The sequence below is a fragment of the Jaculus jaculus genome, chromosome 19 (genome assembly GCF_020740685.1).
Source record: "Jaculus jaculus isolate mJacJac1 chromosome 19, mJacJac1.mat.Y.cur, whole genome shotgun sequence".
In the NCBI taxonomy this organism is placed as follows: domain Eukaryota; kingdom Metazoa; phylum Chordata; class Mammalia; order Rodentia; family Dipodidae; genus Jaculus; species Jaculus jaculus.
This window is the reverse complement of record NC_059120.1, coordinates 59,508,447-59,534,217: the sequence shown is the minus strand read 5'-3', so window position 1 is coordinate 59,534,217 and position 25,771 is coordinate 59,508,447. Positions and strand designations below refer to the sequence as shown.

The window sequence follows — 25,771 nt, the reverse complement described above, 5'->3', positions numbered from 1 at the left end:
CAAGTTTCTGTTTGAATGCCAGTTTCCTCACCAGACCTGGTTCCCTCTCCAAGGCTGCTCCACATAATGCTGGGTGGTTTCTCCAGCAGTCCGAAGCTAGGAGGAGACAATTGTGAGAGGGGTGATTACTGGGGAAGGGCAGGGCAGGGCAGGGCAGGCAGGAAGAAAGAGCCAGCAGAGACCGGCAGTAATTTATTATTCTGTGTGCACATATAGATACACCGTGCCTTCCAGCTCCTCCCAGCCACCACATGTTGGTACACCCCGTGCACATGGGCTCACTTGCCCTCTTGGAAGTTCCATCTCCCTGTCTGTCTGCTCTTCACCTCTCCCATGGTACAGTGTGACTTTGGGGACGTGTGCAGGTGGAAAGAGCCTAGATAGGAACAAGGGCCTTGGTTGGCAGAGGGGAAGCAGACCCTATAATATTCCAGACTGAGGCTACAGGGCCTTTGAGCCAGTGGAAGATGGTCCTGAGCCCAGGGCTCCTAGGAAGTCTCTCAAACCAAGTGTGAACGTCGTGACTAATGAGACACCAGCCTGTGTCCTTGAGCATGGGCAGCTTTTCCAGTCTCCCCTGCTTAGACGAGAGGTCAGCGGCAGTCATCCTGCAATGTGATCTTGGGACAGTGATGGGAGGCTGCACAGGAAGAAGCCAGGTGGTGCTGGTCTTGGCCCCTGTCCTTGGCATCCCTAAGGGACATAGCTGTCTCTGTCCCTACAATAAGTCCTTCCCTTATGCCCATCCCAGGCTGCAAGGGTGTAGGACCACGGAGGTTAGAGGAGAGCAGACATCAAGTCCGGGCCCTACTGCATGAGACCTGCTGCAAGCCCACCGCAGGCCCGCGGCGGCTCAGCCCCAGGGGCGGGGCCTGTGGTCGGAGGCGGGTCGCACATGGTCGGGGTAGTCCAGGCGGCTCTCGGAGGCAGTGAGCATGCGCTCGGGCTCCACCACGAACATGTAGTAGAGGTTCCACAGCAGCATGGCCAGCAGCGGCAGGAAGGTCAGGCCGTAGCCAAAGCCTCGGAAAGAACGGCCAATGGCGAAGGTCAACCAGTATATCAGCCTGCGGGGGACACAGGGGTCAGCGCCTTCCGGAGCCAGCCACGAGCACGCTGACAGTGGGAGCCGGGGGGTGAATGAAAAAAGCGTAGCTGGCCGGTCCTGCCAGTGTGTTCCCAGTGTGCCGGGAGCACAGATGATTACTGCTGAAGCGCACGAGCTAATTTTTATTTTCCCACATCCCTCTGAAGTAAGAATATTACGCCTGTCCACTTTTCAAATTTTCATTGAAAAATTCAAATTTGAATTCTCTTCCTCCTCGGTCACCTTGTGCATCTGGCTTATGTGGGTCCTGGGGAGTGGATCCCGGGCCCTTTGGCAAGCATCTTAAAGGCTAGGCCGGCTTGTGCTGACCTGGAACTCACTCTGAAGCTCCAGGCTGACCTCGAACTCACACAGGTCCTCCTACCTCTGCCTCCCAAGTGCTGGGATCAAAGGTGTGTGCCACCACAACCAGCTGAGTCAGTTTTTAAATGAACATCTGAACAGAAAGGTGTGGTCCAAAGCTAGGCAGGTGTTCTACTAAGAGCTGTATCCCCAGCCCTTTTTTTTTCTCTTTCTTTTCTTTTTTTTTGAGACAGGATCTCATGTAGCATTGGTTAGCCACCAACCTGGTATGTAGCCAAAGATGAACTTGAAGTTCTTATCCTCCTGCCTCCGCCTCTGCCTACTGAGTGCTTGTATTAGGGGCTTGCCCACCATAACTGGCTTATGTGGTGCTAGCTGTAGAACCCAGGGCTTCATGCATGTTAGGCAAGCAGTCTACTATCTGAACTACATCCCCAGCTCGCTTTTTTGTTTGTTTGTTTTTCAAGGTAGGGTCTCACTCTAGCTCAGGCTCACGTGAAATTCACTATGTAGTCTGTCTCAGGGTGGCCTCGAACTCAGCAATCCTCCTACCTCTGCCTCCCAAATGCTGGGATTAAAGGCATGCGCCACCATGCCTGGCTTCTAGCTCTCTATTTTTTTTTTTTTTTTTTTTGAGGTAGGGTCTCACTCTGGTCCAGGATAACCTGGAATTAACCATGTATTCTCAGGGTGGCCTCAAACTCATGGTGATCCTCCTATCTCTGCCTCCCAAGTGCTGGGATTAAAGGTGTGTGCCACCATGCCCGGCTATTATTATTTTTTTATATTTTATTTTTATTTATTTATGTGAGAGACAGAGAGAAATAGAATAGGCACACCAGGGCCTCTAGCCGCTGCAAATGATCTCCAGAAGCATGCGCCACCTTGAATATCTGGCTTATGTTGGTGCTGGGGAGTGGGTCCCGGATCCTTTGGCTTTGCAGGCAAGCGTCTTAATTGCTAAGCCATCTCTCCAGCCCATTATTTCTTTCTAAAGCAAAGATTCATTTGATGAAAGAAGGTAAAGAAACTCCAAGGTATCTGCGAAAGCATGCTTATTAGGGTTTCAGCCAGCACTCAAAGAAGGAGAAAAAGGAAAGGAAAAGTTACCACTATTAGCATTAGAACTCAGAAAAGTGGCTCAGCAGTGAGAGTCCATGAGCTACTACTATTATTTCTTTTTCTTTCCTTTTTTTTTTTTTTTTTTTTTTTTCCAAGGTAGGGTCTCATTCTAGCCCAGGCTGACTTAGAATTCACTATGTAGTTTCAGGGTGGCCTCAAACTCATGATGATCCTCCTACCTCTGCCTCCCAAGTGCTGGGATTAAAGGTGTGCGCCACCACACCCAGCTTGCTTGCTTGCTTGCTTGCTTGCTTTCTTTTTTTAATTTTTTATATATTTATTTGAGAGTGACAGACACAGAGAGAAAGACAGATAGAGAGAGAGAATGGGCACGCCATGGCTTCCAGGCTCTGCAAACGAACTCCAGATGCGTGCGCCCCCTTGTGCATCTGGCTAACGTGGGACCTGGGGAATCGAGCCTCAAACCAGGGTCCTTAGGTTTCACAGGCAAGCGCTTAACCGCTAAGCCATCTCTCCAGCCCCTTTTTTGTTTTTTTGAGGTAGGGTCTTGCTATATCTCAAGCTGACCTGGAATTCACAGGTTGTCCTCAAACTCATAGTAATCCTCCTACCTCTGCCTCCCAAATGCTGGGATTAAAGGCATGCACCACCATGTCCAGCTTCTTTCTTTTCTAATTTTTATTTATTTAAGAGAGAAAGAGAGAGGAGGAGGGAGGGAGGGAGGGAGGGAGAGAGAGAGGATGGGCACCAGGGTCTCTAGCTACTGCAAATGAACTCCAGATGCATGTGCCACCTTGTGCATCTACCTTGTGCATATGTGGGTCCTAGGGAATTGAACTTGGGTTCTTTGGCTTTGCAGACAAGTGCCTTAACCACTAAACAATCTCTCCAGCCCCAACTGCTTTATCATTTTATTGTTGTTTGTTTTGGCTTTGTATTTAATATTTATTTATTATTAGAGAGAGAGAATGGGAATGTCAGGGCCTCTAGCCACTGTAAACAAACTCTAGACACATGTACCACTATGTGCATCTGAGTTACGCTGGATACTGGGGAATAGAACCTGGGTCCTTAGGCTTCACAGGCAAATGACTTAACCAGTAAGCCATCTCTCCAGTACTGTTTTGGCTTGTTTTGTTTTGTTTTTTGTTTTTTTGAGATAGGGTTTCACTCTAGCCCAGGCTGACCTAGAGTTCATTATGTGGTCTCAGAGTGGCCTTGAACTTACAGTGATCCTCCTGCCTCTGCCTCCTGAGTGCTGGGATTAAAGGTGTGTACCACACCTGGCTGTGTTTTTGTTTTGAGACAGGCTTTCACTAAGTTGCTTAGCTGTCTTGAACTCATGCTGTAGCCCAGACAGGCCTTGAGCTTCCAACCCTCTTGCCTTAACCTCTCCACCACATAGATAAATTCTTCCAGGCCTGCACTGGAATTGGCTGCTCCTACTGATATAGCTATCTTACAGATGAAGAAATCTAGATCCTACAGTGCTCCGGTGTCAGACACACCTGGAAAGTGGCAAAACCATGAATTAAACCCATATCTGGGGCTGGAGAGATGGTTTAGCGGTTAAGGCACTTGCTTGCAAAGCCAAAGGACCCCAGTTCGATTCCCCAGGATCCACATAAGCCAGAGGTACAAGGGGGTGCATGCAGCTGGAGTTTGCAGTGGCCTCGAACTCAGCAATCCTCTCTCTTCCCCCCTCCCCCACTCTTTCTGTCTCTCAAATAAATAAATATATATGGTTATCTATTTACATAATTTTAAACCCACATCTGATGATCTTCCTTCTTCCAACATTTTAGAGAGGGACAGGGAAAGGGGAATTAAAGAAGATAAATTCAAGAGGACTAAAGGGCTAGAGAGATGGCTCAGTGGATAAAGTGCTTGCTGTGAGTACCTGAGTTTGGATCCCCAAAACTCAAAGCCGATGAAGCATTAACATCTGTGACCTCAGCACATCTACAGTGAAAAGGAAGGCAGAGACCATAGAATCTGCTAGAAGCTTGTGGGTTGGGTACTTGGCAAAAAGTGAACAGTGAGAAACCCTTTCTCAAATGAAGTGGAAGGCAAGGACTGACGCCTGAGCATCGTGTGCTGACCTCCACATGTGAAACCTTTCCACACGTGAAACATGAATTGTGCTCTCCCCTCCCTACACACACACACACACACACACACAGAGGGATTGAAGGCCAGGCATGGTAATGAATACCTACAAAACCAGCACTAGAGAGCCTGAGGCAGGAGGGTCCACGTTGGAGATCACCCTGGGATATGCACTGGTACTCTATCTCAAATGAACAAGCCCCTCTTTTCAGCTGTGCATGGCAGTGCATGGCTAGAATCCCAGCTGCTTGGGAGGCTGAGGAGGTAGAACTGAGTTCAAGACTAGCATGAACATTTCAGCAAGGCTCCTTCCCAAAAAACAATCTCTCTTTTTAGACTGTCTTCTCAAAATTTACACATCTCAGCTGGGCATGGTAGTGCACGCCTTTAATCCCAGCAGAGGTAGGAGGATTGCTGTGGGTTCAAGACCACCCTGAGATTACATAATGAATTCCAGGTCAGCTTGTGCTAGGATAAGACCCCACCTTGAATAACCAAAAAAAAAAAAAAAAAATACCAAAGAAATTTTATTACTTAGCCATGTTCATTTTCTTTTTGGGGGGCTGTGGGGAGGTCAGTGTGGGTTCTTGTTCTCACCAGGCTGCATGGGCAGAGGAGGAAGGGGAGGGTGGAACAAAAGTATCTTGTGATCAGCTAGAGGACAAGGTTTGTTTTGTTTTGTTTTTGAATCAGGGTCTCATTCTAGCCCAGGCTGGCCTCCAGTTCATGGCGATTCTCATACCTCAGCCTCCCAAGATTAAAGGTGTGCATTGCATCACCACACCTAACAAGAGGTCAGGTGTATTTTTTAAGCTATCTGAGTGCAGTGCCACAGATATTACAGGAGCGGCTTCCTAATCATATGACACCCCGAGTCGGAGTACAGTTCAGTGGTGCGCTGAAAAATGTGAGGCCTTGCCATGCCATGCACAGCACCAGCAATAAACAAAAGGGGAAAAAAGAAAGAGAAAACAGAAAATAAATAAATAAATAAATAAATAAATAAATAAATAAATAAATAAAAGAGCCTGAAGAGATGGGACAGGATAGACCTCGCAGCCAGACTGGCTGGCTCTAAAGAATAATTTTCTTTCTTCCCCTTGAAGAGGAAAAAGCTTTTTTTTTTTCACTGGTACATTTAAAATTCCCCAGCTAGGGGAAAAACCAATTCTGGACAAGTGCCACTGAATACAGAATGCTTGGAGAATCTGAACTTTTCAACTCTAGAAGATGAAAACTTACTGGTGGCCACTGCTGGGTCTGATTGGTATTTCAAAGGAATACTGGATACTACAGATAGGAACTGAAGGAACTTATTAAACATTAAACCTGTTTACCTATGATTGGTGATGTTTCCCTGTCATTTCAAAAGACTACATAGAAGATGGGAGGTCTGATGTCAAAAACTTGTATGATGTTAAAATATCACAATTAAATGTGAGCTGGTTTCCCATTAAAAAAAAAAAAAAAAAAAAGAATAACATCGGAAAGTTGTGCAGTTGCACATTAGCATGTGGAGCTCTGAAATCAGCTTCCCACAGGAAGACCTGAGCTTGGCCACTTGCTAGCCCTCCAGGGAGGTGAAGTGTAAGAGACAGCGCATTCCTTCCTCCAGGGTCAGAAGGGGTCCCCTGAGCCTGCAGGCTCCCTCCAGACCCTCGCCTGCTCCCCAGCCCCGACTCACCGGGAGATGGCGAATAGACCGGTGAGCAGTGGGAGCAGCTTCAGCGTGTCCTGGGGCAGATAGGTGGACAGCACGGCCAGGTTGAAGAAGTAGAGGATGAACAGCTGCACGGACTGGGCCACGAACTGCCGGTGGATCTCCACCTCACGCCTCGGCTCTCCAAAGGGCCGAAGGGCAGAAAAGCACAGCAGGCTCAGACCGTACACCAGGAGCCCTGGGCATGGGAGGAATTGGATCACAAACGCAAAAATAAAAAGGGGTGCCGAGTGTGGTGGCACGCGCCTTTCATCCCAGCACTCGGGAGGCAGAGGTAAGAGACTACATAGTGAATTTCAGGCCAGCTTGAGCTAGAGTGAGACCCTACCTCCAAAAGCCAATAAAATAAAACAAAACAGGAGGGTTGGGACCAGCTCATAGCAGATGGCCCATGAGTGTGGGCTCTACAGAGCTGGCAGAAGTGGTCCTGGGCGAAGATGGGCAGAGAGTGACAGATTTGGAAGGCCCTGAGGAGCTCAGGCTGGGTGAAGGGAAAACTCTCTTTCCAGGCCCCTCAAGTCCACTACCCGGCTGCCCCTTTCTTCTCCCAGGGTCCAGACTCACCCAGCACAATGGGGAAGGTAGCAAAGACCCCACAGCGCAGTGTGTAGACCAGGCGGGAGCTCATGGTGGGCAGCCGCGGGGCATCGAAGGGCAGGAAGGCATATGCTCCATACAGCAGGCAGGGGAAGAGGAGGAGAGCAGCTGCCACCGAGGCCACAGCCCTCAGTGCCTCACGGCCTGCACAGCTCCCACAGTCCCCACAGGACCGTCCAGGTGGTCTCACAATTGCCTCAGCCCACTTACACTCGGGGGGCTCGGGGTGGCTGACCCTGGTGGGCAGGAAAGCACGGCGCCCGCCCTGGCTGGCCTCACAGCGTACGATGAGATCCTCCTGGGCCTGCCGGTCAATGCACCGTAAATCGATGGGCACGAAGGCCCTGGCTGCCTTCTCAGGGAGCAGGCTGGTGTCATCCTTAAGTGGTTCCTTTGACTCGGTGGGCAGTTCCGACTCAAGGGGCTCTGGTTCAATGTCCCGCCAGCCGGGGGGATCCGGGAATGGGGCAGTGGGTTGGGGGTCAGTTCCCCAGGGTAAAGTGGCAGCCTCGCTGACGGTGCTGTCTGGACCATCCTCAGGCCCCTCTCTGGCTGTGGGGGACCCAATGGAAGACTCCACTGTGACAGACTCAGCTCCAGGGGACTCAGTCCCGCCTTCTCCCTCTGGCTGCCGGCCATTGGGAACCAGGGCCTGCGGTGGGCTCTTGTTTTTGGCCTCCGGCTCCTTCATTTCCAGCAGGGCCATTAGCTCGGGTTCCGTCATTCTGGGGCTTCAGATCTGAAGTTGGCCACAGGGCTGTTTCATCCTGGGGTGAGTGAGCAGAAGAAAGCTCTCTCCCGTCCCGTCGTGGGGACAGACTCTGCAGAGCAGCTGGAGTTGGTGGGATCTGGACAGAGCGGAGGAAGGCGTTGAGAGACAGCGAGGCGGAGGACTGAAATGGAGGCACTCTTTCGACATGAATGCCATCCAACAGGACAAGAGTGAGTCAAGGGGCACAGGCCCTGGCAGCTATAGTCTCAGTCGGCCCCACCCACGCCTTCTACCCCCTCCACCAAAACCCCTACAGTCACGGCTACACTAGAGCAGGAATGCGAGAAAGTGTCTCGAAGGCCTCTTTCCCATGATCTTCCTTTAGACAGTGTAGCTGCTCCTCCACTTTCCCATCTCCCCTTCACCCTGTAAACGCGTGTAGAACTTTCCCGGTAACTCACACCACTGACTAGCTACCCAAGGACCTGGGACTTGCAGGACACTCCGCCCCTGGTCTCCAGTCCAGGAGCTAGTCACCTTCCAAACTACTCCATCCACTTCCACAGGGTGAGGGCTCCACTCTCCTGAGGCTGCTCCCAGGCCTTCCTCTGTCTTTCTTCCCTCCCAGCCACCTTCCAGCTCACTGCTCCTTCCCTCCTTCCCTTCAAGGATCCTCCTCTGACCCTTGCCCTTTGGACCCAAGGCGCCCTCTTACTTTACATCTGCAGAGGTGAGCTTCTCCAGCACCGGTAAAGGAGCTACTCAGCTCCCTGCTGGCTCTACAAGTATTTCTTGGTCTCCCTCCCTTTCTTTACCAGTGTCTCCAAACCTGTCTGACCAGAACAGGTGGAGCTCAGGTTAAAGGGGCGGTCCCTGCCCTGAAGAAACTGCCCACAAGAAAAGGGTAAAGGAGGGTGCCATCTTTTCTGAAAGTAAGGGTGCAAGCGTAAGTAAGGGTATGCTTGTGTTTTAAATTTTATTTTATTTATTTGAGAGAGAGAGAGAGAATGGGCATACCAGGGTCTTCAGCCATTATAAATGAACTCCAGATGTGTGCACCACCTTCTGCATCTGGTTTATGTGGGTCCTGGGGAGTCAAACCTGGGTCCTTTGGCTCTGAAGGCAAATGCCTTAACTGCTAAGTCATCCCTCTGGACTAAGCTTGTGTTTTAGGCACTCAGGAGGTATCAGAAGCAGTAACAGCTCCAGCTCAGGAAAGCAGGAGGGAAGAGTGGGCTTGTGTATTAAAGGTATCTGGCATAGAAGATATCTAGACGACACAATTTGTACAATGTTTATGGAACACCTGTAACTGGCAATGTGCTATTCTTGGTACAGATGTGGAACACAACAAAATGACAGCCAATGTCTCTATTGGGGCAACAGTTAGAGTTTTAAAACTAGCCAGGCGTGGTGACACACACCTTTAATCCCAGCACTCTGGAGGCAGAGGTAGGAGGATCTCTGTGAGTTCGAGGCCACCCTGAGACTACATAGTGAATTCCAGGTCAGCCTGGGCTAGAGTAAGACCCTACCTCAAAAACAAACAGTCTTACAACTACATCTGTAAGAGGAGCAGGTGTAGTGGATCACACTTAGAATCCCAGCTCTCCCGAGGTTGAAGTAGGAGAGTTGTCATGAGTTCAAAGCCAGCCTGGCTATAGAGTGAGTTCTAGGTCAGCCTGGACTAGAGTGACACCTCCCCCCTCAGAAAACCAAAAAAGAAATATAGAAAGGCAGGAAGGAAGCTAGCTGGCTTAGTCCGTGGAATCAGAAGAGGAAGGAGAATTCTCATCCCATTATAATGTGCATACAGAACCCCAACACCTTGCTTTTGAGTGTATAGGGTTAAGGTTAAGAAAACAATAGGAATCCAAGTTAAACAGAAGATGTTCTTTCTCTCTGCCTTACACCCCTTCTATCCCCACTTTCCCAAACCAGGGCCCCTCCAGTGGTAGGCAAGCACTCTTCCCCTGAGCGACTTCTGCAATCCGGGAACCCCAGATGTGATCAAATGAGATGGGGGGTGGTGGCAGAAATATGAGGGAGTGGCTTTTCCTGAGACCTTATCCCTAAAGCCATTTGAGGGCGGGGTCAACAGTCTAGCTTGCTCATCTGTCCCCAGAACCTAGCACTGTGGCTGGAAGACAGCTGAGGCTGGGTGGATGTTTGCTGAGTTGCTGAGAGAGAGATTTGCAAGGTGGAAATCTTCATGTGAGGAAACTTAAGGCTGACACAAGAGCCATGTCTTCCACAGCCCTTGCCAAGGAAACTTTCTCATACATTCTTTGTCTCAGTTGTGTAGGGGTTGGGGAGGCTTTAATAATTTTTATTATTTTATTTTTGAGGTAGGGTTTCACTGTAGCCCATGCTGGCCTGGAATTCACTCTGTAGTCTCAGGGTGGCCTTGAACTCACTGCGATCCTCTACCTCTGCCTCCCGAGTGCTGGAGGTGTGCACTAGCGCCCCCGGCTGAGGCTTTAAAACTTTTTAACATTGCCTCAGGTGGGGAGCTAAAGGGGCAGAATAGACCACTGTAGGGCATACCAAAATTCATGTTCCTAGCTGTGGGACCCGTCTGTCTAGTTTAGTTTCGGCACCTCACTGTTCATTCTCGGGCAATACTTATTTATTTATTTTATTTTATTGTTTTTTCGAGGTAGGGCCTCACTCTGGTCCAGGCTGACCTGGAATTCACTGTGGAGTCTCAGGGTGGCCTCTAACTCACGGAGATCCTTCTACCTCTGCCTCCCGAGTGCTGAGATTAAAGGCGGGCGCCACCACGCCCGACAATATTTATTTATTTTGGTCTTTGATTGAGACAGGATCTCAGTTTGTATCCCAAGCCAGACTTAATTATTTTGCCGAGGCTGGCCTCGAACTTGCGTTGTTCCTTCTGCTTCAGACTCCTCCACGAGTGCGCCATCATGCCCAACTTTTCTAGTCGCTTTGTCAATAAAGCTTTTCGTTTTGTTTAGTTTTCCTTTTTTTAATCCTTTCGAGAAGCCCAGAGTACTTCCTAGGAGGGAAAACGACTTTTCGCGAGATTTGGTTAACAAGCCCGTCGCTGGCCCGCAGCAGCTTCCCGACAGCCATCGCGAAACTTGGTAGCTAGTTCGTCACTGGCCCGCCGCAGGTTTACGACAGCTATCGCGAGACTTGGTAGCTACCCCGTCACTGGCCGGCCGCAGCTTTCCGACTGATATCGCGAGACTCGGTAGCTAGTCCGTCACTGGCCCGCCACAGCTTTCCGACAGCTGTCGCGAGATTTGGTAGGCGAAGGAGGAGCCGTCTCTGGCAGCCGCCTCCCAGCGATGGCGGCCGAGCAGGGCCGGCGGCGGTGGTGGCGGCGGCGGCAGCAGTGGCTGCGGCTACGGCCGGAGACGGCGGTGGAGGAGGCAGCGGTGGGAGGCGGAGGCTTGTGACCGGGAGCTGCCTCACCCCCGAGCCCGGGCACCATGAGCCAAGGCCCCCCTGCAGGGGAGAGCAGCGAGCCCGAAGCCAAGGTCCTCCACACGAAGCGGCTTTACCGGTGAGGAGCGGGTCGGACGGTCGCGGCGGGGCTCCGGGGGCGGGACTTCCGGCGGGATGGACCCGGGGCCGGCCCTGGGGTCTCGGGACCGGGTGGGGGGTTCGGAGGGGAAGCCCCGCGGCCGGGAGCAGGGTCGGGGCGCTCGGGCGGGGTAGGCAGTGAGGAACGGGGCGGGGTTACCGCCCGGAGAAAACCCGGGGAGGGTCCGGGTTCCGCAGCGTACCTTGCACGTTGGCCAGGGAGCACTGTCCTTGACCCCACGTCCCCGGAGCCAGGTCCTTGCTTGGCCATTGGCTCACGGAGTGAGTGACCTTGGGCCTCAGTTTCCCCTTCCTTGTAAGGTTCTCGGGTTTAGGGCTGTCTGCAAAGACACCAGCGTTGGCGTGGAAGCGCGGGTCCGAGTGGGGGCGGGATCCTGGTGGCCCGGTTCTGCCTTCCGTCCCAGCCCCATGGCTCGGTGTTCGCGAGACGCAAAGCACTGGGTCGCAGAAGGGTGAAGCGCGGGGGACGAGCTGGCTTCCCTGCCTTCAGTACAAAGGGGGGCGTAGGATTTTCTTGAAGCTCACTCTCCTAGCAGAGGAGCTTGTCCGCTGTCAGCCTCGGGCTCCATCTTGGCATGCTGTCTTCATGCATACTGCCTGCCCTGGCTTTGTAAGCTATAAGGAGAAGGGGGTTGGTATAGGCTGTTCCAGAAATAGAAAGGTGACCTCAGCTTGCAGCCTTGGCCTCCCACTGTGGGCTGCCCCAGACAGTAGTCCCCAGGTGTGACGAGTGTCTAGGGGTGACTGGACATGTGCTTCTTGAATGCTGGGAGTGCTGCCTGTTAGACAGTGTGGGCACGTGTCTAATGGTCTGTACTTGTCACCAGCCGGAGGCCATTCCTTTGGCCAGCGTTCTGAATTTTTTTTTTCTTCTCCTAAGTCTATCTATTTATTTGTTTCTCTCGAGGTAGCCCAGGCTGACCTGTAATGCGTGACAATCCTACCTGTGACTCCTGAGTACTGGGAGTAAAGGCATGTGCCACCCACCTGACCAAATCTCCCTTTTCCTGAAATCTGGCCAGGACTGACAGACTCAAGCTGATGTGCTTTTTTTTTTTTTTTTCGTTTTTTTTTCCCCTCGAGGTAGGGTCTTGCTTAAGCCTTGGCTGACTTGGAGTTCAGTATGTAATCTCAAGGTGGCCCTGAACTCAAGGTGGTCCTCCTACTTCTGCCTCTCAGTGCTGGGATTAAAGGAGTGTGCCACCACACCTAACTCCTGTAGTGTTTATTTTTTCCTTCCAAATTTTTTTAATTAATTAATTTATTTATTTGAGAGTGACAGACACAGAGAGAAGGACAGATAGAGGGAGAGAGAGAGAATGGGCGCGCCAGGGCTTCCAGCCTCTGCAAACGAACTCCAGACGCGTGCGCCCCCTTGTGCATCTGGCTAACGTGGGACCTGGGGAACCGAGCCTCGAACCGGGGTCCTTAGGCTTCACAGGCAAGCGCTTAACCGCTAAGCCATCTCTCCAGCCCTCCTTCCAAATTTTTATTAACAACTTCCATGATTATAAAAAAGTACCCCATGGTAATACCCTCCCTCCCCCACTTTCCCCTTTGAAACTCTATTCTCCATCATACCCCTAACCCTCCTCCCGTCCCCCACACAAAAGTATCTGGCACTTTACCTGGTACTGGGGAACTAGGTCCTCGTTCTTGCAAGCACTTGACATATGTTATCTCCCCAGCTCATCTTAATTATTTATTTATTACAGAGAGAAAGAAAAAGATGGGTGTGCCAGGGCCTCTAGCCACTGCAAACAAACCCCAGAAGCATGTGCCACCATGTGCATCTGGCTTATGTGGGTGCTGAGAAATTGAACCTGGGTCCTTAGGCTTCGCAGGCAAGCACCTTATCCACTAAGCCATCTCCCCAGTCCATAATTGTTTTTTAAAAAAATATTTAATTTATTAGAGAGATTGAAAATGGGTGTACGAGGGCCTCCAGCCACTGCACATGAACTCAAGGCATGTGCCATGTCCCACCTTGTGCATCTGACAAGCATCTTAGCTGCTATGCCATCTCCAGCCCATGCTCTCCCCCCCCTTTGGTTTTTGGAGGTAGGGTCTCACTCTACCCCAAGCTGACTTGGAATTCACTATGTAGTCTCAGGGTGGCCTCAAACTCACAGCGATCCTCTTACCTCTGCCTCCAGAGTGCTGGGATTAAAGGTGTGCACTACAACACCAGGCTGTTGCTTTTTTATTTTTCTAGGTAGGGTCTTGCTCTAGTCCAGGCTGACTTGGAACTAGTCTCAGGCTGGCCTTCAACTCACAGCACTTGAACTACTTCTGCCTCCTGAGTGCTGGGCTGAAAGGTGTGCACCACAGCACCCGGTCTAGGTTTTTTTTTTTTTTTAATGTTTGTTTATTTGCAAGGAGAGGGAGAGAAAGAGAATGGGCACACCAGGGCCTCCAGTCACCACAAACTCCAGACACATGTGCCACCTGTGCATCTGGCTTTATGTGGGTACTGGGGAGTTGAACCTGGCTTGGTAGACTTTAAAGTTAAGTGCTTTAACCTCTGAGCTATCTCTCTAGCTCTATGGTCCTGCTTTTTTTTAAAAATATTTATTTGAGAGAATGAGAATGGTTGTGGCAGGTCTGTTTGTGTCAGGCTTTGCAAGCAAGTGCCTTAACCACTGAGCTATCTCTCCAGCCCAGTTTCTGTTGTAAAGGAGGTTATACTTTTGTGAAGAAACTTGTGAGCTGATAGGGAATAGGAAAAGAGTGCTGAGCTTTCTTAGATCTACCCATTTGTTCTTAGAACTTTCCAGAGTAGTAGTTGTAACATCTGTCCCTGACACTTAGGTTAAAGCTCTGCCCTGCTTGGGCTCCGTAGGCTGATGCAGAATGGTCAGTTGAGCCAGGAGATTGAGACCAACCTGGGAAATGTATAAAAACCATATCTCCTAAATCACTGCTATTGGCATTGAGAACCAGGCTGTCAAGAGGACTGGGCTGTCACCTCTGGGCTGCCTGAAAGGAATTTGAAAGAGTGCTGCTTTCAAATTTGCCTGTGAGAAGGCCTCAACTTCTGTCTCACCCAGCTGTTAGCTGTCACTTGGCATTTTCAGTGGTGTGCCAGCTGAACCCACCCGCTGCATGGCCCACTTTTCCTACCTAGTCTAGGATCCCTTCTTGGTTTATATTGGGAATCATTTAGTGATCCATGTTTGCTGTTTGTTGTTTGTTTTGTGGCAGGCTCATTCTAACCGAGGCTGACCTGGAATTCGCTGTATAGTCCCATGCTGGCGTCCAACTCACAGTGATCTTCCTACCTCTGCCTCCCGACTGCTGGGGTTAAAGCTGTGAAGGAAAGAGAGAGATATAGGGAGGAAGAATGGGTGCACCTAAGCCTGTAGCCACTGCAAATGAATCCAGATGCATGCACTACTTTGTGCATTTGGCGTTATGTGGGTACTGGGGAATCGAACCTGGGTCATTAGGCATTGAATACAAGTGGCTTTAACTGCTGAGTCATCTCTCCAACCCTTTTTTGTTTTCCCCCTCCAGCCCATTTTTGATTGCTTTTGTAACCACAGATGTGGACTGTCGTCTTCTGGATTTTTACCTTTACAGAGAACATCCATTTGGAGCTTCTTGGCCATCTAGTGTAGATTTTTTTGTGGTTATGTCCTTGCTGGGGTGGCCACCTTGTCTCTTAGTGTCTGAAGTCTCCCTGTCAGGTGTACAACAAAAAGATTAATACTTTGGCTAGAGTGTGGGTACTGTGGAGTTGAACCTGGGTTGTTATGCTTTGCATGCAAGCACCTAAGCTGCTGAGCCATCTCCAGCCACAGGTTTTTTTTTTTGTTTTTAAGTAAATTTTTATTTTATTTTATTTATTTTGTCCCAGCCTGGCTTCACATGTATAGCAATCCTCCTACTTCTGCCTCTCAAGTGCTGGGATTAAAGGTATGTGTCACTATGCCTGGTTTGCTGGACTTTTTGTTTGTTTGTTTTTTTAATCTTTTTGTTTTGTTTTTGGTTTTTTCAAGGTAGGGTCTCACTCTAGCTCAGGCTGGCCTGGAATTCATTATGTAGACTCAGGGTATCCTCGGCGATCCTCCTACCTCTGCCTTTTGAGTGCTGGGATTAAAGGTGTGTGTCCAGCTTCTTTTTTAACCTTTTTTTTTTTTTTTTTTTTTTCTTTTCGAGGTAGGGTCTCACTTTAGTTCAGGCTGACCTGGAATTCTCTATGTAATCGCAGGGTGGCCTAGAACTCAGGGTGATCCTCCTACTTCTGCCTCCCGAGTGCTGGGATTAAAGGTGTAAGCCACCATGCCCAGCTCTGTTTTAATCTTTTTTTAAAAAAGTATTTATTTATTTGATGGGGGGCTGCAGATAGAATGGGCATGCCAAGGCTTCTAGCCACTGAAAATGAACTCCAGATGCATGCACCATCTTGTGTATCTGGCTTACATGGGTACTGGGGAATCAAACCTGGGTCCTTTGGCTTCACAGGCAAGCGACTTAACCACTAAGCTATATCTCCAGCCCTGTTTGTTTGTTCAAGTTAGGGTCTCAGTCCAGCTTAGGCTAATGTGGAACTCACTCTGTAGTTCCAATCTGATCTCAAACTCACAGTGATCCTCCTATCTCAGCCTCCCAAGTACAGGGTTTAAAGAATGTGTGCCACCATGTCCCAAAGTTTTGTTTTGAGGCAAGGTCTCACTTTCTAGTCCAGGCTGACCTGGAATTCATTCCATGGCCCAGGTTTCTTTTTTTTTTTTTTTTTTTTTTTTTTTTAAATTTTTATTAACATTTTCCATGATTATAAAATATATCCCATGGTAATTCCCTCCCTCCCCACCCCCACACTTTCCCGTTTGAAATTCCATTCTCAATCATATTACCTCCCCATTACAATCATTGTAATTACATATATACAATATCAACCTATTAAGTATCCTCCTCCCTTCCTTTCTCCACCCTTTATGTCTCCTTTTCAACTTACTGGCCTCTGCTACTAAGTATTTTCATTCTCACACAGAAGCCCAGTCATCTGTAGCTAGGATCCCCATATGAGGGAGAACATGTGGCGCTTGGCTTTCTGGGCCTGGGTTACCTGACTTAGTATAATACTTTCCAGGTCCATCCATTTTTCTGCAAATTTCATAACTTCATTTTTCTTTACCGCTGAGTAGAACTCCATTGTATAAATGTACCACATCTTCATTATCCACTCATCTGTTGAGGGACATCTAGGCTGGTTCCATTTCCCAGCTATTATAAATCATGGCCCAGGTTTCTTGAGGATCTGATACCTCAGTCTCCTGAGTGTTGGGATTCTAGGCATGTGTTATGCCTGGTTTGTCAAAAATTTTGTTTTGGGTTTTCAAGGTAGGGTTTCAATCTAGCTGGGATTGGAGGCGTGCACCACCCCATGCCCGACTTGGCAAAATTTTATTGTGATGTGACTGCCATTTCGGCTAAGGCTGTCCTCATGATGCTGTCATAGAACTAAAGAGCTGCCCACCTGTGGCTGCAGAGCCTTAATCCTTTACTCTATGTGACCTTTCATTGAGGTAAGCCCAAAAGACTGAAATGTTTTTATGGGGTGGGAAAGAGAATTGTTGCACCAGGGCCTCCAGCTGCTGCATTTGAACTCCAGGTGTATGTGTCCTTTTGTGCACATGTGCAACCTTGCACGCTTTCATCACCTTGTGTGTCTGGCTCACGTGGGACCTAGAGAGTCAAACATGAGTCCTTAGGCTTTGCAGGCAAGTGCCTTAACTGTTCAGCCATCTCTACAGGCCTCTCCCCATTTTTTTGTTTTTGTTTTTGTTTTTGTTTTTGTTTTTGTTTTCTAAGGTAGGGTCTCACTCTAGCTCAGGCTGACCTGGAATTCACTATGTATTCTCAGGGTAGCTTCGAATTCTTGGCGATCCTCCTACCTCTGTGCACCACCACGCCTGGCTCCCATTTTTGTTTTTAATAGGACCTTGCTATATTGCCTAGGCTGCTTTTGTATTGCTGAGTGTGGTCTTCCTGCCTCAGACTTCCAAGCACTGGGATTACAGGCGCATACCACTAAATTCCATTGTAGGGTGTCTAGAAGCACCCACTAAGTGTGTTACCTCCCTAGATAGGATAAAAAAAATCTCCATCATTGCCAGATGCCCCCTGATTAGGGGTTAGGGACTGCTGTGGCAGGATGGAGACTATTTTCATGTTTTCTTGAGAACTCTGCCTGAAACCTGCTTTTTATTTCCTTCATAAGTCTTTAGCTGCTGCTGCTGCTTCTGTTTTTTTGGGGGGGGGGTTGAGGTAGGGTCTTATTGTAGTCCAGGCTGACCCAGAATTCACCTGTATTCTCAGGGTGGCCTCGGACTTACCACAATCGTCTCCCAAGTGCTGGGATTAAAGGTGTGTACTACCATGCCTGGAGTGTGTATGTGTATACATATATGTAATCTTTATTCATTTATTTGAGAAAGAGGGAGTGGGGAGAGGAAGAGGCAGAGAGAGACAAAGGCACATCAGGTCCTTCAGCCTCTGCAAACGAACTCCAGACGCATGTACCCCCTTCTTCATCTGGCTTATGTGGGTCCTGGAAAGTTAACCTGGGTCCTTTGGCTTTGCAGGCAAAAGCCTTAACTGCTAAGCCTTCTCTCCAGCCTGATTTTAACTTTTTCTTTAGACTCAGCAGCCAGGGTGAGCTGTGCACAAGGCTCAGGGATTTGTGTTTCTCTGCAGGGCTGTGGTGGAGGCAGTGCATCGGCTTGACCTCATCCTCTGCAACAAAACTGCATATCAAGAAGTGTTCAAACCCGAGAACATTAGCCTGAGGAACAAGTAAGCTGGAGACTCTAAACCACACAACTTCCTGTTTCCCTCCACCAGAAACCCTGCTGGATATATAAGCTTGCATTCTCTGTAACCTACTGACCTTAGAGTGCCATAATGGACTGGGAAGTCTTTGGTTTTCCCAAGAAAGGACTTGGGGATCCTTCAGTCCATCTGTAGCTTCTCTAACTAACAGACTGGTGCCATAAGAATGGCATTTGAGTGCTGGACACGGTGGTGCATGTCTTTAATTTCAACTCTTGGGAGGCAGAGGTAGGTGGATTGCTGTGAGTTAAAGGCCACCTTGAGACTACATAGTGAATTCCAGGTTAGCCTGGACTACAGAGCAAGAACCTACCTCGAAAAAGCAATAATTAAAAAAAGAGAATGGTTTTTGAGCAGCTGGGCAGTGGTGGTGCAGATCTGTAATCACAGCACTGAGAAGGGAGGGTTGCTGTGAGTTCAAGGACCACCTGGGCTATAGAGTAAGTTCCAGTCCAGGTCAGCCTGGGCTAGATTAAGACCCAGTCTCAAAAAAGAAAGAAAGAAAAGAAAGAAAATGCCAAGACTGCTGTCCTTTTCATAGTGATGGTGATCATCTCTTGAGAGGCACATAAATGTGTTATTGGGGGTCCTGGCATGGTGATGTCTTATGCTTCTTTATCTTCTCCCAGGCTGCGTGAGCTCTGCGTCAAGCTTATGTTCCTGCACCCAGTGGACTATGGGAGGAAGGCTGAGGAGCTGCTCTGGAGAAAAGTATACTATGAAGTTATCCAGCTTATCAAGACTAATAAAAAGGCAAGCAGAGGTCCAAGAACATGGGACAAAACTTGTCAAAAGAGGGGAAGCTGAGGAAGTAAGAGAGAGCTAGGGAAGGGGCCGAGTATGATTGGAGGTAGGGAGCCAAAGAATACACAGCAGAGAGGAGGGACTTAGTTAAACAAAATTGGAGGGAAGAAGGAAGGGAGCCTGGTGCCAGGTGAGGAGCCCAAAGAGGTGTAGGGCTAACTGAGGGAAGAGAGGTCGGTGAGGCTCCAGAGCCAAGCAGCCTCAGTTGGATGAACGAGTTGTGGACAGTAGTACTGTGAATTTATTTCTTAGCCAGCCTTATCCTTTTCCCAATCTCCAGCACATCCACAGTCGAAGTACTTTGGAATGTGCCTACAGGACACACCTGGTCGCTGGTATTGGCTTCTACCAGCATCTCCTCCTCTACATTCAGTCCCACTACCAGCTTGAACTGCAGTGCTGCATTGACTGGACCCATGTCACCGACCCCCTCATAGGTCAGTGAAACTCAAAGATGGGCTTGCTTAGGGTTTGCATGCCACACTTCAGTTTCCTCAGGGTTTGTATAGCTTTTGACACATCCATGCAAAAGTTCTAACAACACCTGCAAATGCTTCTTGAAACATAGATTTATCCACACAAGTGTGAGTTGCAGTAAAGATCTTTGAGCCGCGTGTGGTGGTGCATGTTTTTAATCCCGGCACTGGGGAGGCAGAGGTAGGAGGATTGCCATGAATTCAAGGCCACCCTGAGACTATATAGTGAATTCCAGGTCAGCCTGGGCTAGAGTGAGACCACATCTTGAAAAGCTAAAAAAAAAAAAAAAAATCAAAATTTTTTAATTTTAGGATGGAGAGATAGCTTAGCAGTGAGAACGCTTGTTGGAATTTCCAGGTCCCACGTATAGCCAGATGCAAATGACACGAGCATGCAATGTCGCACATGTCCATAAGGGGGCACACACATCTGGAGTTTGTCTACAGCCGCTGAAAGGCCCTGGTGTACCCTTTCTCTTTCTCCCTCTCTGTCTCTTTCTCAAAAAAAAAAGTGCTGGTCATGGTGCTTCACGCCTTTAATCCCAGCACTTGGAGGCAGAGGTAGGAGGATCACTGTGAATTTGAGGCCACCCTGAGACTACATAGTGAATTCCAGGTCAGGCTGGACTAGCCTGAAACCCTACCTACATCATTTTAAAACAAAAAGTGTTGGAAGTGATTTGTAACTTTGTGGTAGAGTACTTGCCTGGCCAGTTGTATCCCTGGAGTCAATCTCCCAACACTATGAAAAAGATAGTCTGAGATGGTATTTGTGGGTTTTTACCAGACAACCATGGGGGAGCCCACAATGTTGGGATTTGCTTGAAAGGGTCAGCTTCCCAAACACTGTCTTCTTTAGAGTGTTTTTTCTTTTCTTATTCATTCATTCATTCATGGGAGGCAGGGCAGAAAGAATGGGCCTGCCAGGACCTCTGGTTTGCAAACAAGCTCCAGACGCATGCTCTATCTTGTACATCTGGGTTACTTGGGTCCTGAGGCATTGGGAATTGGGTCCTTTGACTTTGCAGGCAAATGCCTTAACTACTAAGCCGTCTCCTCAGCCCCAGAATTTTCTTATTTCGGCCTTGTAGGAGGTATGATCAGGAGCATTAGGAAGGGCTTTGCAGAACAGAAACTCCCAGGGGAGAGCCTGTAAGTTGCAGGTATGAGAGGATGGCTTCTATAGCCAGACTGTGAGTGCACGTGCACATGCACAGTTGGACATTTGTGTGAATGTGAGCATGGTGTTCCAAGATCTGTCATCTCTTACCTCCTTCCTGCCTAGATGGTGACAGAGGAATGGGTTTATGCATCAGTTCATCTCAGGGTCAATCTCTCTTGTCTTTCAGGATGCAAGAAGCCAGTATCTGCCTCAGGGAAGGAGATGGACTGGGCACAGATGGCATGCCACCGATGTCTGGTGTACCTGGGAGATTTGTGTAAGGAGTGGCATCAGTTTGACTGTGGGGAAAGTCCACACTGTTGCCCTGTTTGAACCACCTCTTACATGATTGGAGCGCTGGCATAGCAGCTCTGATCACCTCCTGGGCTCTGCTGGCAGTATCCCCTCCTTCACCGCCCCGGGCAGAGAGGAGAACAGACCTGGCAATGGGGACTGCCTTTGAGGTTTGAAGCAGTTGGGAGGAATTTTTTTATTGCTATTATTACTTTTATTTTTTGAGGTAGAGTCTTACTCTAGCCTAGGCTGACCTGGAACTTACTCTGTAGTCTCAGGGTGACTTTGAACTCACAGCAATCCTCCTACCTCAGCCTGTGAAGATTTTAACTTGGAATTTAACTTTATGTTGAAGTTTCTAAATGGATAGCAGCTTCAGCATGAACAGTTCAGGGGGAATACCTGCTGAGGATGGAAAGGTGCTCTCTTGCTTTCAAGCTCCTGAGTCTGTAGTCTTCATAGGTGTCTGTGCCTCACTGAGCTGCCATGAGGCTCCTTCTGGCCCTGTTCCGGCCCATTCCTGGTCTCAAGGTCATTGGTGTGAAGAGTCACTGCTTTGCTTTAGTTAACTAGCATGTCCAAATCAATCATCCAGTTGTATTCTAGAGCCAAGTTGTCAGAGGTCTTTACCTGCTGTTATACATGCTGCAGCTCTCTTCATTGGCAAGAGCTAAGCAAAGTGAACCTGTTTTTTTTCAAATGCTGGATATTCTTTTCTTTTTTTCTTTTTTTTGAGAGAGAGAGAATTGGCCAGCCACTACAGTCAAACTCCAGAAGCTTCCGCCACCTAGTGGGCATATGCTCACCTTTGTGGGGCTGGTAAATGTGAGATCAGGAGAGTTGAACATGGGTCCTAAGACTTCACAGGCAAAGAGCCTTAACCGCTAAGCCCTCTCTCCAGTCCCAGTTGTTACATTTTAAATTGACCAGTAAGGAAGAAAGTGTCAAATTATTTGTCTGTAGTCACACATTTAGGGCTGTGTCAAAAACCTTACACCTAGCTGGGCATGGTGGCACACACCTTTAATCCCAGCATTTGGGAGGCAGAGGTAGGAGGATCCCTGTGGGTTCAAGGCCACCCTGAGACTATTTAGTGAATTTCAGGTCAGCCTGGACTTGAGTGAGACTCTACCATGGGGGGGGGGACACCCTTATACCTAAGCTGGGTGTGATGGTGCACGCCTTTAATTCCAGCACTCTGGGAGGCAGAGGTAGGAGTTTTAGACCTTCCTGAGACTACATAGTGAATTCTAGGTCAGCCTGGCCTATAGGTGAAAAGAAATTTACAACTTGTCTCCTAGTTGACCTTCCCAGGCTATTGTTACAGCTTTTGACCAGGCTCCTAATTGATGGGCTGGGAGGAAAGAGTCCAGAACGTGAAATCATTGCATGTCCCTTCCTCCTCCAGCGCGCTATCAGAATGAATTGGCTGGTGTAGACACTGAGCTACTAGCTGAGAGATTTTACTATCAAGCTCTGTCAGTAGCTCCCCAGATTGGTAAGTGCCTTCCTTGGATCTCCAAACCAGAGTGTTTCTAAGAGGTACACAGTTCTGTTGGGATTACAGACAGGCCTTCTGTTTCCTAGGTCCTTGCCACCCCCTCTCATATTCCACCCTGCATGTCTGTTCTTCCCATGCGGGGAGCGCGCAAGAGAGATTCAGGTCTTACTAAGAAGGAGAGCAGAAGATGGTCCCGTGACTGTGAGGTCTCAGAGATGGTCTGGGCTGTACCGATGGCTCAGTGGTTAAGACACTTCCTGCAAAGCCTGCGGACCCAGGTTTGATTCCTCAGGACCCACGTAAGCCAGATGCATAGGGTGGTGCATGTGTCAGGAGTTCACTTGCAGTGGCTAGAGGCCCTGGCTCAACCATTCTCTGTCATCTCTTTCCCTTATCTCTCTCAAATAAATTTAAACAATTTTATTTATTTTATTTGAGAGAGATAGATATAGAAATAGGCAGGTAAAGAGAGAGAATGGGCATGCAAGGGCCTCCAACCACTTCAAACGAACTCCTGATGCGTGCCCCCCTTTCTAAGTATCTGGCTTACGTGGTCCTGGAGAATGAAACCTGGGTCCTTTGGCTTTGTAGGCAAGTGCCTTAACCACTAAGTCATCTCTCCAGCCCATCTCTCAAATAAACTTTAAAAAAAAAAAAGGATAATTTGTCAGAAGGTTCAATGAGACAAAGTAGTATAAGATTATTAAGGGAGAGATTGGGATTTACAGGCAGGGTTTGGGAAGGATCTCAAAAGTAAAACCAAACCACAACTGATGTGAAGGAAGGGGTAGAGCTCTGAGACACAGCCACATTGGAAGCTGGAGGGTGCATCCCCAGGTGCAGGGATACGCTGGCATATGAGACAGGAGTAGGCTGGTAGTAATCCCCGTGATGAATAGGATTGAGCTGCTAACCACTTGAGACCCTCATGTCACCTGCAATCCCAGCTCAGGTCGCTGATTCTTAGCATTGGTTGCTTAGGCCTGACTACCTTGATTGGGTTATTGTGGTCTTATTCTGCATGAATCCCCTTTCTTTCTAGGAATGCCTTTCAACCAGCTGGGCACCCTTGCAGGCAGCAAATATTATAATGTGGAAGCCATGTATTGCTACTTGCGCTGGTGAGTATTGCCACCTCTTTCCCAGCCCTACAATCCTGCTTTCATGTCTGTATTGCTCTTGGTCCTCCATCCCCATCTTCTTTTCCTCTTCCTGGCTGAGAAAGGAGAATGCTAGATTGAGGGTCCCTTCATTCACACAGACTTGCTATTTTTCAGAGCCACATAGATTTATGGGTGTTTAATGTCAATGTGGTTTTCTCTCTCTCTCTTATTATTATTATTATTATTTTTTTTTTTTTCTTAAATCAAGAAAGAGTTTCGCTCTAGCCCAGGCTGACCTGGAACTGTGTAGTCTCAGGCTGACCTCCAACTCAAGGCACTTTGGGATTAAAGGCATGTGCAACAATGCCCAGCTTTTTGTCTCATTTATTGAGATGGTCTTGCTATGTATATGTAGCCCTTGCTTCTTGCTGCCTCTTGAGTGCTAATATTACAATTTCACACTGTTGTGTCCAGCCAGAATTGGTTTTTGGTTTTTCAAGGTAGGGTCTTACTTCCACTGAGGCTGACCTGAAACTCACTCTAGGCTTGCCTGAAACTCACAGAGATCCTCCTACCTCTGCCCCCTAAGTGCTGGGATTAAAGGCATGTGCCACCTCACCCAGCCAGAATTGCTGTTTTGATATATTTGATAAAATGTTGCTAAATGGCATTTCATAAGTGCCCCCAAATTCTCATGTTCCAGTGTCTGTGATGTTATACACTATGAAGGAACTAGCTTAGCAACAGGTGGATTGCTGTGTTCCTGGGTCAGACCCTTAGCTCTTAGAATTAAGAAAAAGAAAATTTAGGGCACCCCAAATTATTCAGGTTTTAAGGTCCTGAGTCACCATAATTAAGTGCATGAGGCTGATAGATAACTCAGGTGCCACTGGTGAAGTTACATTGAGTAGTAAACTAACTTCTGGAGACCTTCACTATGTCACCTAATCGGGGATAAAGTCTCCTGGAGAAGACAAGTAGGAGGATGAGGAACTTGGAAAATGAGCTGACTTCAACTCAGGCAAAGGGAGTAGGTAGAATGGTCTTCAGAGCTCATGTGGCTAGCATATCTAAATAGTGAATGAATGGTCATGCATTAAAGTATTAAAATGCATCATTTTTTCCTTATAATTTTGTGTAGTATGGTCCTTGAATTTTGCCACCACACTTGTTTTAGGGGTGTTCTTTGGTATTGAGCTGATCTTGAGGTCAGAGAAGTCTGGCAGTCTTGGTACCCTGGTGTACACTTTTTTTTTTATGGTAGGTTCTCAATTTAGTCCAGGCAATCCTGGAATTCACTGTGTAGTCTCAGGCTGGCCTCAAACTCACGGCAATCCACCTATCTCTGCCTCTCAAGTGCTGGGATTAAAGGCGTGTGCCACCATACCCAGCTCCTGGTATAGACTTTAAATTTTAGCATTCAGGTTATTGAAACAGGAGGATTGCTGTGAGTTTGAGGTCTTCCTGGGGTGCATAATGAGTTTAAGACTAGTTTGGGCTACATAGCAAAACCCTGTCTTAAAACAACAAAAAAGGGCTACAGAGATGGCTTAGTGGTTAAGGCACTTGCTGGCAAAGCCAAAGGACCCAGGTCCAATTTCCCAATACCCAGATTAAGCCAGATGCACAGGGTGACACTCCCATCCGGGGTTCATTTACAATGGCTAGAGGTCCTGGCATGCCCTTATTCTCTCTCTCAATATTAAAAAAAAAGAAAGAAAGAAATCTGGAATGTTGGTTCATCTCAGTTCCTCTCACTCTCTATGATCTTGTGGTCCCATGCTTGTGAAGGTAGACTTGTATAGTATTCTCTTTGTACAGAGCTGTTGCATGGCCCTTCCACCTGGTAGGGGATGTAAGGAGAGAGAAACAGACCCTACTTCTCAATGGAATAACTGGCTATCCTTAACTCACCAAAGACATTTTAAAAAATTATTTAATTTTCTTTTTTCAAAATTTTTATTACACTTTTAAAATTTATTTATTTATTTGACAGAGAAAGAAAGAGAGAATGGGCTTCCTGGGGCCTCCAGCCATTGCAAATGAGCTCTAGAAGGGTGTGCCCCCTTGTGCATCTGGCTAATGTGGGTCCTGAAGAATCGAACTTGGGTCCTTTGGCTTTGTAGGCAAACTCCTTAACCACTAAGCCATTCCTCTAGCCCTTATTTTTTGTTTGTTGTTGTTTTTTTTTCAAGGTAGGGTCTCACTCTAGTCCAGGCTGACCTGGAATTCACTATGTAGTCTCAAGGTGGCCTTAAATTCTCAACAGTCTTCCTACCTTTCCCTCTGGAGTGCTGGGATTAAAGGCATATGCCACCATACCTCTTACTATTTATTTATTTGAGAAAGAGAGAGGAGGGAGAGAATGGGCAGGCTGGGGCCTCTGGTC

The 25,771-nt window shown here is 48.3% G+C and overlaps 2 protein-coding genes across 4 annotated transcripts in view; one reads left to right on the top strand and one right to left on the bottom strand.

Annotated features, from left to right (window-relative positions):
• Positions 1 to 179: 179 nt before the first annotated feature.
• Positions 180 to 8,474, bottom strand: Tmem79 (transmembrane protein 79). Of its 3 annotated transcripts, none has more exons than XM_004667280.2 (4): positions 8,348 to 8,474; positions 6,888 to 7,768; positions 6,288 to 6,501; positions 180 to 1,067 (listed from the first exon to the last, which is right to left on the bottom strand). In XM_004667280.2, exons 2-4 carry the CDS (start codon positions 7,642 to 7,644, stop codon positions 854 to 856), a joined length of 1,185 nt encoding a protein of 394 aa, XP_004667337.1. In that variant the 5' UTR covers positions 7,645 to 7,768; positions 8,348 to 8,474; the 3' UTR covers positions 180 to 853. The 3 variants fall into 3 exon arrangements, with proteins under 3 accessions (XP_004667337.1, XP_044994554.1, XP_044994555.1); XM_045138619.1 differs by having other exon boundaries at positions 6,888 to 7,829; positions 8,348 to 8,459; XM_045138620.1 differs by lacking the exon at positions 8,348 to 8,474 and adding an exon at positions 8,170 to 8,288.
• A 2,520-nt stretch (positions 8,475 to 10,994) lies between these two features.
• Positions 10,995 to 25,771, top strand: part of Smg5 (SMG5 nonsense mediated mRNA decay factor) — a 36,254-nt gene continuing 21,477 nt past the window's right edge. Inside the window, exons 1-7 of the mRNA XM_004667279.2 lie at positions 10,995 to 11,164; positions 17,908 to 18,006; positions 18,672 to 18,795; positions 19,127 to 19,283; positions 20,672 to 20,761; positions 22,187 to 22,276; positions 23,322 to 23,400. Of these exons, the coding sequence (XP_004667336.1) occupies positions 11,091 to 11,164; positions 17,908 to 18,006; positions 18,672 to 18,795; positions 19,127 to 19,283; positions 20,672 to 20,761; positions 22,187 to 22,276; positions 23,322 to 23,400 (713 nt within the window). The 5' untranslated portion in view covers positions 10,995 to 11,090. The remainder of the gene's footprint in view (positions 11,165 to 17,907; positions 18,007 to 18,671; positions 18,796 to 19,126; positions 19,284 to 20,671; positions 20,762 to 22,186; positions 22,277 to 23,321; positions 23,401 to 25,771) is intronic.